This window comes from Phyllopteryx taeniolatus, chromosome 3 (assembly GCF_024500385.1).
Source record: "Phyllopteryx taeniolatus isolate TA_2022b chromosome 3, UOR_Ptae_1.2, whole genome shotgun sequence".
Lineage (NCBI taxonomy): Eukaryota > Metazoa > Chordata > Actinopteri > Syngnathiformes > Syngnathidae > Phyllopteryx > Phyllopteryx taeniolatus.
Window position 1 is genome coordinate 15,488,893 of NC_084504.1, and position 12,543 is coordinate 15,501,435.

Consider the following 12,543-nt stretch of genomic DNA (forward strand, 5'->3'; position numbering starts at 1 on the left):
TTTAATGGTAGGTTTATTTTTACATAGGGAGACACAATATAAAAAAGAAAACCTAGAAAAATCACATAAAACAAAAGATTCAAATTATTTTGCAATTCATTGAGGGAAACAAGTATTTGACCCCCTATCAAAACATTACTTGGTACTTGGTGGAGAACCCTTTGTTGGCGAGTACAGAGTTCAGACGTTTCTTGTAGCTGATCACCAGGTCTCCACACATCTCGGGAGGAATTTTGGACCACTTCTCCTTGCAGACCCTCTCCAAATCCTTAAGGTTTCGAGGCTGTGCCTTGGGAACTCGAAGCTTCAGCTCCTTCCACAGATTTTCTATGGGATTTTGGTCTGGAGACTGGCTCGGCCTTTCCATGACCTTGATGTGCTGCTTCTTTAGCCACTCGTTCATTTCCTTGGCTGTGTCCTTTGGGTCATCGTCATGCTGGAAGCCCCATCCAAGACCCATTTTAAGTTTTCTGGCTGACAGAAGGTTATCACCCAGGATTTCACCATATAAAGCACCATCCATGTTTACCTCGATGTGGTGAAGTTGATCTGTCTGTCCCCTTTGCAGAGAAACACCCCCAAAGCATAATGCCTCCACCTCCATGCTTGACGGTGGGAATGGTGATCATGGGGTAATAGCCTGAATTTCTCTTCCTCCAACACGGCAAGTCAAACTGATTCCAAACAGCTCGAGTTTGTCTCATCTAACCACATCACATCATGCCTTCTTGATCAGGGGAACCTTACAGACGCAGCAGGATTTTAATCCATTACGGCGTAGTGTGTTACCCAATGTTTTTCTTGGTGACTGTGGTCCAGCTGCCTTGAGATCATTAATAAGCTCCTCCCATGTAGTTCTCAGCTCAAGCCTAACGTTTCTCATGATCATTGATATCACATAAGGTGAAATCTTGCGAGGAGTCCCAGACTGAGGGAAATTGACAGTCCTTTTATGTTTCTTCCATTTTCTAATTATTACATAAGCAGTTGTCTCCTTCTCTCCCAGCCTCTCACAAATGGTCTTATAGCCTATTCTAGCCTTGCAGGCCTACAATCTGGTCCCTGATGTTCTTGGAAAGGTCTTTGGTGTTGCCCATGATGGAGAGGTTGATGTCAGATTGATTGGGGACAGGTGTCTTTATACAAACAAAAAGCTGTCTTTCATACAGGTAATGAGTTTAGATTAGGAGTACTTTCTTAAAGGTCCCATATTTTGGCTATTTAGACCTCCATTGAGTGACTCTCTAACATAGACTTTGTATAAAAGTGTCGATTTCGTTTAAAAAAAAAAAAACAGAAAAGGCCCCTTCTGACAGCTGCTTATGTTTTTGTTTCCGCTTTGCCCATATTTGGCTAAGACCACCCCCTTATCGTTAATTGGTTGCCTCCATGTAGAAGACCCACTTGTGCGAGCACACGTGTTTGTGTGCGGGCGCGGCGAGGGAAGGCGGAGATCTTCGCTAGTCATGTAAATAGGCTTGAGAAATTCGAATGACCTGATCTGAGCTCTCGGCAGAAAAACATCTGCAACTCAGGAATGTATGGACTATTTTACTTCATATTTGACATGCTTAGTGAGGGACCATAGCGCCAATATTACATCCCAAATACTAGTAGAAGTTGGTTTGGTAAAATATGGAACCTTTAAAGTGAGAGGATTAGTCTGTGGGAGCTTAAGTTCTTTATTGTTGGTAGAGGATCCAATACTTTTTTCACTCAATGAAATGCAAATATATTTTTATCTTTTTTTTTTTTATGTGATTTGTTATATTTTCTTTTAAATATTCTGCCTCTCACTGTTAACAAAAACCTACCATTAAAATTATAGACCGCCGATGTCTTTGTCAGTGGGTGAACTTACAAAATCAGTGAGGGATGAAATAATTATTTCCTCCACTGGAATTGGCCATGCTGAAGTCGATTTTGAACGTTTAAAATGCTCATTTAAAAGCCCTAACTAGCATACATTGACAAAATGTTTGTCAAAATGTCTTTTTTTTTTTTTTTTTTTTTATAAAAGGATGGTCTATATATTTTTTCAAAAAGAAAATAATGAGGCTATTTCTCAGGAACTACTGTATGGATTTGGCTGAAACTTGTTGTGGACCTACATATAAAGCTATTGTGTGCAACTATGACATTTGGTGCACCACAGATAATTCTACTTGAGGTTATAGATGCCTGAAATCTTAGGATAGTCATTATAAATGGTCAAAAGTTCTTATTGGCATCAAGTATTATGCAAAAGCTGTGAATATTTAACGCTGTTATCTTGAGTAGAAAGAACAGTATATACATTAGATTATAGAAAATTTAGTTGATAGTTATACGAGACTTAAGGATTAAACTCAGATTCATCATGTCTGTCCATCTCCATGCAAAATGACTGCATTCTTCAAAAGATTACTAAAAACATAATGAATATTTTACTGAATGACATTAGTATTATTCAAGGAACTTCATCCACGTCAGTACATAAGTTCAGTGTGGACCGTATCATGCCTAGCTAACTAATGTTAGTTCACTACGACTCCTGTGTTGATCAAAACTACTAGACTACACAATCATTGTCAATTTACTAACAACTACAAGCAAAGCAAACTACATCAGGACAACATTCCCTTGTTTTTTCCTTCTTTCGTGGTGACTTCAAGTAGCGAGCCCCGCGGGGTTGGCCACTTCATTAGGGACAGCGAGGAGGTGGTGTTTTTGGCTTTCCAAGTGAAAAAGGAATACGTGACCAATGGATGTGCAAAGTCAATCGACAGGGGAAGAAACGTGCTCAGCTATGGGTGCCTAGCAAGCATTCCAAACTGTGCCGATCACTTCGAACCGGCGTGCTTTGAGTAAGACCTAGCAGAAAGCATTTGATACAGGGGCAGAGGGTGAAATCAGCTGTGGTGCAAACTATATTTCCTACGGCCATCGGGACCTCCACTGGCAGCAAGAACTAAATCTCGCAGCTGCCACGATGCAGCAGCGAAGCAGCGCAGACAAGAGGTGAGCATTTCCTTGTATATACCTACGACTATTATGGTTACTATGCACTGGGGAGTAGGAAAAAAAGACCAACACAGTACTTTTCAGTACTGTCGTCTGTACTTTTGCCTATATGACAAGCCAACAGACACACGGCAAAGACTTTGTGTGCGAGGGGCACACAATATATAGGAATACTGCATCCTATGTAAAAGTTTGTGCCATGTCACAGAAACATATGAATATATAATACGTATAGTCATGCTAAAAAATATTGGACCTCAGAACTGTGAGCCAGATGCTCTAACCAGCCTGTGTCACTACTTGCTAAAAAAAACAAAAACAAAAAAAAAACTGCAAAGACTTGTTCATGTACTTCAGTCATTGTTTTTTAATGACTTTATTTGTTATGGAAGATTTTAGAGGCGTTTGAAGTTCTCATTCCATGTTTTTTTTAGAACATTCCACCAAGGTGGTGGCCACTTGTCACGTTGCTACTTTGAATTGATTACCTCATTTCCACTGGGCTTAAACAGGACCAGCGCCATGGAGTCAATCCTGAAGTCTACTTTCATGCTAGTCTTCAGCCTGATGTTCTTCTGAGTCTCCACCACGGCCGCCGTCACCACTGTGTTGCCTAATATCACGCAGAATGTTCATAAAACTTTTCAATCGCTTCTAGGAGTCCTGACCAACTTCTGAAGACTTACTGCTGGCTTTTTCCGTGCTTCCCGAGGTCCGGGGTGCCAAGTCAGGTGTTGAGTCTTCAGTGGTAGCTGGCGTAGTGGCAGTGTCAGAATGTTCTGTGAGGTTTTCACTGAGAGTCCTGAAGACAACCACCATGTCATCCTGGCTCAGGATCAACTGTTTGGCGAGAGACACAGTATGTTAAACCAAGGGTTCGTAACCTTTTTGACCTCGGGGCCCAACGTTTCCTTTCACTTGAGCATGGATGCTTCGGTGCTTCAATGCCTCATTTCACCCATTCACAAAGCGGTACTTAAATAGTTGAGCTTGTACTTTTTCAAGAATTTAGTCTCTTGGGAAGGTTTGGCATCATTTTCGTTACTTTAAAAAAAAATTACTTTCTAACAACTAGCTGAGTGTCCTCATCCACTTAAACTGGAGCTTGTAAACAACAACTCATTACCGCAACTGATGGGAAGCGGCAGCTGAGCATCTAAGGGCATATTCTGCCCTATGTTTGAGTCAGAAAAGGTCCGCAGCTCATCGCTTGTCTGACTGCGCCCTTTCCACCGTCCATATCATTTGAGCACTTTTTCGCCATTTACACACTTGGGTGGAATAACCCTAAAGTGTGGGTGTTCCTTCTCATATGTGGCCGAGCGAGCATTCTGCCAAAGACTTATACGCGTTTCCTCATCCACACTCCAGAGGCTGTATTAAGTCTAGTGCCTCGGGAAGGTGAAACATCAATTTGCACGAGTCTCAGACAGGTGTTGACGGCCTGGTGGCTGACTCTTTCTGACGGTGCGGGAAACACCTGGCCTACATACACGCTCACGTCGACATAGTGTATATATCAAGTAGAGAAAACCAATTCAGCCCCAGCAGACGATTTTTGATGGACCTAATGAGGGGCCTTTTTTTTTTTTTTTTTTTTTTTTTAAATCCATGTCATCGTTGTTCGTGAAATCCATCTAAGTGACTCATCTGCAAGCGCGAATGAACAGTGTTTATTTAATAAAGACTACAAAAACATATGGTCCTTCAAAGTAGGCTGTTAAAAGGAGCGATGCTGACGTCTCACTGCCGACGACTCACTTCACTATCCGCTATGAGGGTTAATAGCACATTTTAAATGTCCAAATATTTTCCAATTGGATTTCTATGGCGATCACATGTTTCAAGTATTGACACCTCCCCCAGATTCAAAGAGTCACACCTCATGGGCAGTTGCGCCCGGTACGCAAACGGGTGTGTCAGAAGTCACTTAATCACACACCTTGACAATGCACAAGTGAAGCGTGTAAAAAGAAGACTTAAGCACGAATGGGAGAATATGGCCCCTAATGAAGAAGAGTATAAAGTGGTCAGTTATGTCCCTAATACCCTGCCATCTAACTTATGCGGTCTCGTGGCCCACACGTGAAACTTAATGTTTTTTTACAAACCTGAAAGTCATTGCGTTACACAGTTACTAGAAAAATGTATAAAACAGTCTCTGTTACTAAGTTTATGACATACATTCAACGGCATAAGATGAGCAGTCATCTCTATGTCGGGGATGGTGTGGTACCAGTTGGATGAAAGATTCCTCTGGACCTCAAGTTCCAGGCTGATTGGCTGCAACAGGTTGGTTTCTCCCCGGAATACTCCATTAATGAATGTGGTTCTGCATGTACAAACAAACAAAATATGATAAACAGGCTCTCTGAACCCCTACTTCATGGCAAATTCTCAAAATGTTGATCAAACTTTGACAACATGCTCGCCCACGTTAGACACTATTGGCAAAAAGTTTAGCCATTGAGTGTGACCAATCGGTCTAGGATTTCCTCGTAGAAGCTCATCAATGTACGAGCCTTGGAATTCGCCTAAAATTGCTGTTTTAAGTGCGAAATTGCCAACCTCATGTTCAATTTCAGGTATGGATCCTTAAAGTGGCACTAAGCTGTTTTGTTTACAAATACATTAAATATGTTTGAAGTGCTGAAAACATACGCAAAGACATAACAATATAGTGCTAAATAGTTGAGATATAGCTTAAGCATCGTTTTCAGCATTTGAAATTTCCTGATTTTGTGGGAGGGGCTAAAACACAACCCCCTGGCATCACAGGGCTGGGGCGTATACTTTCGAGCGCATGTTCCCTTCCCCAATATATAAGGACAAAGTGACGTTGTTTCGTTTGACTATGCTGCTCAGTTGTGAGTTAGTCGTGCTTAGCTTCCATAAAAAGGCCCATTTACCACTCCAGCGTGCAGTTAACAAGCTAACGATGGCTAGACCCCGAAAATGCATCTTCGCTGCATGACTAAATTTACAGAACAGCTCCGTGATGTTTTAAGCTTCCCAAAAATGAGGAAATAAAAAAGCGATGAAGTGACTTTTTGAAGACATGCAAATGGGAAGCCGAAGATCAATACCACTGCAGTGCGCATTTTATGACGGTTAGTTTTGTAACATTTCACCGGAGATAACATGGCTTCATGGCTAACTTGAAACTAGTGAATGAGGCAGTGCCGACTAAATACAGCGCCTGAAATAATTATTTAACCCGTCAACATTTCTCTCACTAAATATACTTCCAAAGGTGCTATTGACATGAAAATTTCACCAGATGTTGGGAACAACCCAAGTAATATATGTATAGTATACCAAGGAAGTAGAACAAATAAGTTCAGAAATGAAGTGTTTAAAAATGTGAAATGACACAAGGGAAAAGCATTGCACACATGAAGAATGGGAGGTGCAAAAAGGCATGGAAAGCCAAGACAACACCTCAAATCTGTCAATAATCAAACAACAATCTTGCCCCTTGTCAGTGCAAATGAATATCAGCAGGTTCAGTCCTAATTGATGGTCTACAAAAAGGTCTCATTGCCAAGGTGTGAGTCAAGCCACATCTCATGATAGGTAAAAGCAGAGAGCTGCATCAAGACCATCGCAAACTATCCATCCATTTTCTGAGCCGCTTCTCCTCACTAGGGTCGCGGGCGTGCTGGAGCCTATCCCAGCTGTCATCGTGCAGGAGGCGGGGTACACCCTGAACTGGTTGCCAGCCAATCACAGGGCACATATAAACAAACAACCATTTGCACTCACATTCACACCTACGGCCAATTTAGAGTTGTCAATTAACCTACCATGCATGTTTTTGGGATGTGGGAGGAAACCGGAGTGCCCTGAGAAAACCCACGCAGGCACAGGGAGAACATGCAAACTCCACAGGCGGGGCCGGGGATTGAACCCCGGACCTCAGAACTGTGAGGCAGACGCTCTAACCAGTCGGTCAACGTGCCACCCATCACAAACTAATTGTTGCAAAACATCACGATGGCATTGGTTAAAGCGCATATCTAAGGTTCTGAACGTTCCAGTGAGCATGGTTGGGGCAATAATACGTAAGTGGAAAGCCAATCATACCACAATAAATTTGCCTCGATCAGGTGCTCCTCGCAAGATTTCTGACAAGAGGAGTGCAAAGAATAATCAGAAGAGTTGTCCAAGAGCAAAGGACCACCTGTGGAGAGCGTCAAAAAGACCAGGAATTAGCATGTACTGTTGTCAACGGAAAACAGTGAGTAATGTACTCCGCTGCCATGGCCTGTATGCATGCTCTCCACGCAAGACCCCATTGGTGAAAAACAAAAAGCATGTCAAAGCTCATTTAAAGTTTGCTGAACAACATTTGGACAAGCCAGTTAAATACTGGGAGAACATAGTCTGGTCAGATGAATGCAAAATTGAAGTGTTTGGAAGCCACAATGCACACCACGCTTGGAGGAGAAATGGCACTGCACATCACCGTAAAAACACCATACCAACAGTGACGTTCGGCGGTGGCAACATGATGATGTGGGGCTGCTTTTTAGTAAATGGTACAGGTAAACTTCACATTATTGAAGTAAGGATAAATGGGCAAATGTACCGAGAGATTCTTGATAAAAATCTGCTGCCATCTACGAGGATGGTGAAAATGAAACGAGGGTGGACATTTCAGCAGGATAATGATTCAAAACATACTGCCAAGGAAACTCTCAATTGGTTTCAAAGAACAAAAATAAAGCTGCTAGAATGGCCCAGCCAATCACCTGACATGAATCCAATCGAAAATCTATGGAAAGAACTGAAACTCAAGGTCCATAAAAGAAGCCCACAAAACCTTCAAGATTTGAAGACTGCTTGTGTGGAGGAATGGGCACAAATCACACCAGAACAATGCATGCAAAGAGTTTCTCCATATAGGAGTTGTCTTGAAGCTGCCATTGCAAACAAAGGCTTTTGTACAAAGTATTAAATAAATACCAATTGGCGTGTTCAATACTTTTTACCCTGTGTCATTTCACATTTTTACACACAACTTAATTTCTGATCTTATTTGTTCTACTTTCTTTGTATGTATGGATTACTTTGGTTGTTCCCAACATCTGGTGAAATTTTTAGGTCAATAACACCTTTGGAAATATATTTAGTGAGAAAAATGGTAATGTGTTACATACATACATACTTCAGCCACTGTACCTGGGCTTCCTCTTACCGTCCCGTTGACATTGGCCGCCGTGTTCGGCTGTCACATTATGTCACCAACAACGAGGGTAAGTTGACCTTTGTGTTTATTTTTATGATTGTAGTCCAGAATAACCATTAAATTTTGAAGTTGAGGCTTCTAACGTGATTTTACATCGTATCAGCTATCACCCCCTTCCTTTGTATATTTGATTCCTTTCGGCGCATTCATTTGACAAGCCCACAGTGTCTGAGAGCTGGTCTTTTTTATTTAAGTTTTGAAGGCTGATTTTTTTTAAAATTTTTTATACGTTTATATTTGGCAGGCTTGTTAACATTACTCTTCTCTGTGGTGTGTTGAATTTACGTGACATTTTTGGGCCTATTTAAGACTTTTGTTGTAAATCCTGTTGTAATAGATATGTTACTCTGTGAAACTGGTGCGCAGGGCAAATATTTCTAACTATGCTTTCTGAGTGAGTTATGACCAGGACCCATAAAATACAAAAATTTTCATAAGGATACTGTTCTTACAAGCAACAGATAAATGTTGACTTTTCAGGCATATTGAGACCCCCAAAAGTAAAAAAAATTGTATGTGCAGAGTCCTACCTGTACATCTTGAGGTCTGTGAGCTTTACTTCCATGATGTCCACAACGGGCGGGATCTTGCGGTAACTCTTCGAGGGCTGCAAGGCAAAGTGATTCTTGACCGAGAGAAAGCCCAAGTCAGCCACCAGGACGTTGGGGGACGAGGACGACTGTGGGACAAAGATGACGGGCGCCTTAAAGTGGACGTTGAGAGCGATGCGCGTGCTGCGCTCCGACAACTCCTTCACGCCTGACGCCGCCTTTTCAGCTGCCTGCTGGGTCACCTCGGCAAGAGCCTCCTTGGCCTCCTGGAAGTTGTTTATGAACGTCTGCAGGGTTGGAGAGAAAGAAACAATGCACTCAAGCTCCATAAGTTAGTGTTTCTCCAACTTTTATTGAACCAAGCCCCATTCAGTGGAAACTTGGTTCATGAACTTACTCCATTCCGTGTGGCCCCCGCCATTAAAGTTGCCCATCCCTGATATATGCTAATGACCGTTAGCCCAGCTTGGCGTTTCTCATTGCAGTATATGTTAGCATTAAGATAGCAGACTTACACGAAATTATATGGCTTGGTTGAACATTTTGGTGTTTAAATATACAATGTTTAATTCTATTTTGTTTGATGTGCCAATTTTACATTAAACTTCAATTTGGAGTGAGAAAAAACAGCTTTAAGCAAGCACAACTCTTATTTGGAGTCTTCTTTTTGTTTCCTCAAAGTGATTATATACGACAGCCTCCAATCTCTTCACAACGAGAGTGATACCAGCCAATAAGAAATACTTTAAAAAGTGTGTTTTAATACGTTTAAGTTTGAATAATATATGGTCTCTGTAGTCTGTATCACAGATTTTCCCCTATGACGGGATGGTAAGGAATGTATCCCCCAGCAATAAACAGAGGTTCACTGTACAAGCAATATGTATAATGTCACCTTTTAGAAATATAGTGACAATATTATTCACCTACTATTAAGTAAATACGAATCAGTTTTACAGTGATTAAATGGATGAATGCAAACAACCTAAATCTATCTACTGTATAACTCACAACACATCGGACAACAATGTGGCATTTTTAAAACCATTAAGGGACAGATTTAAGGATTAAAGGTCATTTTGAAAGTACATTTTAAAGTTCTTATTATTTATTTTTAATTTTTAACGATCTGAAGACACCCAGTCAAGGCTGGACTGATGGAAGAGACCCATGCTACAGGTCACAATGGCAGGAGTAAGGAGAGCTATTCTCACCAGAATGGAGGACATAAACTTGTTGAGGAAGATGACCTGGATGCATCCCACCGTCAAAGTGACCGAGGTGTCAACTTGAGACATGTCCAGGTAAGAGTCGCCCTCAGTTGCGCCCGTGTAGTTGACCATCTGGAAGGCAAACACCTCCCTGTCTGCTATCGACACTGCCTACAGAGACAGGCAGCAAGAGATTTTTAAAAAAGAAGCTAACGTGAAGGTAGCAGGAGAATACAATTGTACCTTTTTATAGAAGGCAGTTTCGTCACAATCAAACACAATGATGTTCTTCAGATTGGCCAGGACTTTCATCTCTCGCTTCCTCATCAGAACCTCAGAAACCAGACCTAGGAAGTTGAGAAGGGGGTAGGGGTGAGTTTTTAAACCCAGAGTATAAATTGAAATCCTTAATTCTTAAATGATACCTTCGATTTTGATCTCCGATATCCTGGCTTTCTGCCCTCGAATGTAAACCTTCAGAGAGCGGAGATCGGCTCTGATGTGCAGATTGACGATGGCCGCGGCCTTGGAATTTTTCGGGGCTGTGAGAGCAGATGAATCAAAGTCCAGACTTGAATCTGATTGAAATGCAGTGGCATGACCTTAAAAAGGCCATTCATGCTCGAAACCCCTTCATTTTTGCTGATTTCAAATAATTCTGCAAGAGTGGGCCAAAATATCTCCACAAAGATGCCAATTATAGAAAAAGCTTAATTTCAGTTGTTGCTGTTGAGGATGGCCCAACCAGTTATTAGGTTTAGGGCCACACTTAGCCAGGTAACTTTGACTAGTTTGTTTCCTTAATAAATGAAATCACCATTTTAAAACGGGATTTTAAGTTCACTTAGGTTATATTTGTCTGATATTTACATTTGTTTGATGATCTTAGACATTAAAAGTGGGGAAACAACGCAAAAATATAAGTTGAGAAGGGAGCCAATACTTTACGGCACTGTATAAAAATCTGCAAGAGAGAGACCATGATGAATTTGTACCTCTCCTACAAGCTTTAAACGCATTTAAATATATTAAAACACTCGTTTTAAACCCACCATAAATGTATTTGAAGCATAAATGTATACAAAATACTATACTTATTGTATCTGTGTGTAGGATAATGTGACTTTGAGAGGCAGGGCCTGTTGGAGTGGCATGTGACATCTGTGAACTGGAGGGAATTTGGACAGTTGGGTCAAGCTGCGAGAGTGTCTTGGCATGAGCTGTGGCTCACAGCAGCTCCTACATGAGTGTTCATTGTGTATTTGTTTCACTGTCCTTCTGGCATTCAATAAACGGCTGAAAAGTACATCGCTGACTGCGGCTCTCCTTCCCCACAAGCGATGACATTACAGATTTCAGTGATATCGCTGGTATTTCTGTGATAGACAAGTAGTTCCACAAAAAAATTCTCTGACGTACCGAGGCCATGGTAGGTGATAGTTTACAGTGATCAACTACCACTACATCGGCAATTTTTTTCCAGCAATTTTCACAGTATACTTACAATACAATATTATTACTTGCATGTGGCAAAGGAGTTCCACAGCCACCAATGTGCTTTTTATTCATTATTTATTACACCGGGGAATAGTAAAACACAGTGACCACACACTCGCCGAAGTCAAACGCTCACCAGGCCCCATCTCTTAAAGACACATGAACGTGCAGACACGACAATGTTTTTGTGTTCAAGTATGTTTACAGTGCTTAAAAAGTGTGTTTTAATAAGTATAAGTGTGTTTTTAACAAGTTTACATATGTTCAAAGTGTGTGGGAGGGGAACACTATTAAAGAATGTTTTTATATGCTCTCTTTTCGTCGCAGATTTTAAAAGATTGGATCTCGATTGTATGCAGAGCAATAAATGGGGATTCTTTGTAATGGTGTTTTTATTTGGGACAACGGGACGGAATTAGATCCTCCATCACCATTTCGAACCACGGTTGTCGTTTTTGCTTGTTGTTTTGTTTGTTGTTGGGAAGTTTTGTTATGTTTGTTTGGTTTGAAATAAAGTTGTAAATGTGAAAAAGGTTTACGGTACTTTTTCTCTTGGCAACAGTAGCCTCCTCCTTCTCTGCCTCCGGGATGGTGGGGAGCTCCTCCTGCCCATTCTCCTCGTTTTTGGTGGACTGCGGCAGCAAATTATTGAGGTAGTTCATGGTGCTGAGGAGCGCCTCTGTATGCAGATTAACATCCAGCGATGAGAAGGTCACCTGACAGCAAGCATTGGACTTCATCAGAAAACAACATCCACTGAAGAGTCTCACCTTGCCTTAAGTGGGGTACACGCATACCGACAATCAGGCCAAATTTGAAAAAAATGGACAAAATTGGGACTTCTTTTTCACAATCTTGAGGTAAGGTGGCCCAAAAAGGGTCATAAATGCTTGATCACTGTATCTGCAGATTTAAGGAAGACTTTTATTATTCAGTGAGACCACTCGTAGGAGTGGACTGATATGGGCTCATCACAATAAAGATGACAAGAAAAGTTTGCAACCACTATGTATTTACCAGATAAGCTAAC

At 41.3% G+C, this 12,543-nt stretch overlaps 1 protein-coding gene across 4 annotated transcripts in view; it reads right to left on the reverse strand.

Moving 5' to 3' along the window:
• vps13a (vacuolar protein sorting 13 homolog A) overlaps positions 1 to 12,543 on the reverse strand; it is a 91,553-nt gene that overhangs the window by 44,316 nt on the left and 34,694 nt on the right. For all 4 annotated transcript variants that reach the window (XM_061767156.1, XM_061767155.1, XM_061767159.1 and 1 more), the window contains 8 exons: positions 12,058 to 12,229; positions 10,442 to 10,558; positions 10,260 to 10,363; positions 10,020 to 10,187; positions 8,785 to 9,092; positions 5,188 to 5,335; positions 3,690 to 3,843; positions 3,492 to 3,616 (listed from right to left, as the gene is read on the reverse strand). In XM_061767156.1, coding sequence (XP_061623140.1) covers positions 3,492 to 3,616; positions 3,690 to 3,843; positions 5,188 to 5,335; positions 8,785 to 9,092; positions 10,020 to 10,187; positions 10,260 to 10,363; positions 10,442 to 10,558; positions 12,058 to 12,229 — 1,296 coding nt within the window. The remainder of the gene's footprint in view (positions 1 to 3,491; positions 3,617 to 3,689; positions 3,844 to 5,187; positions 5,336 to 8,784; positions 9,093 to 10,019; positions 10,188 to 10,259; positions 10,364 to 10,441; positions 10,559 to 12,057; positions 12,230 to 12,543) is intronic.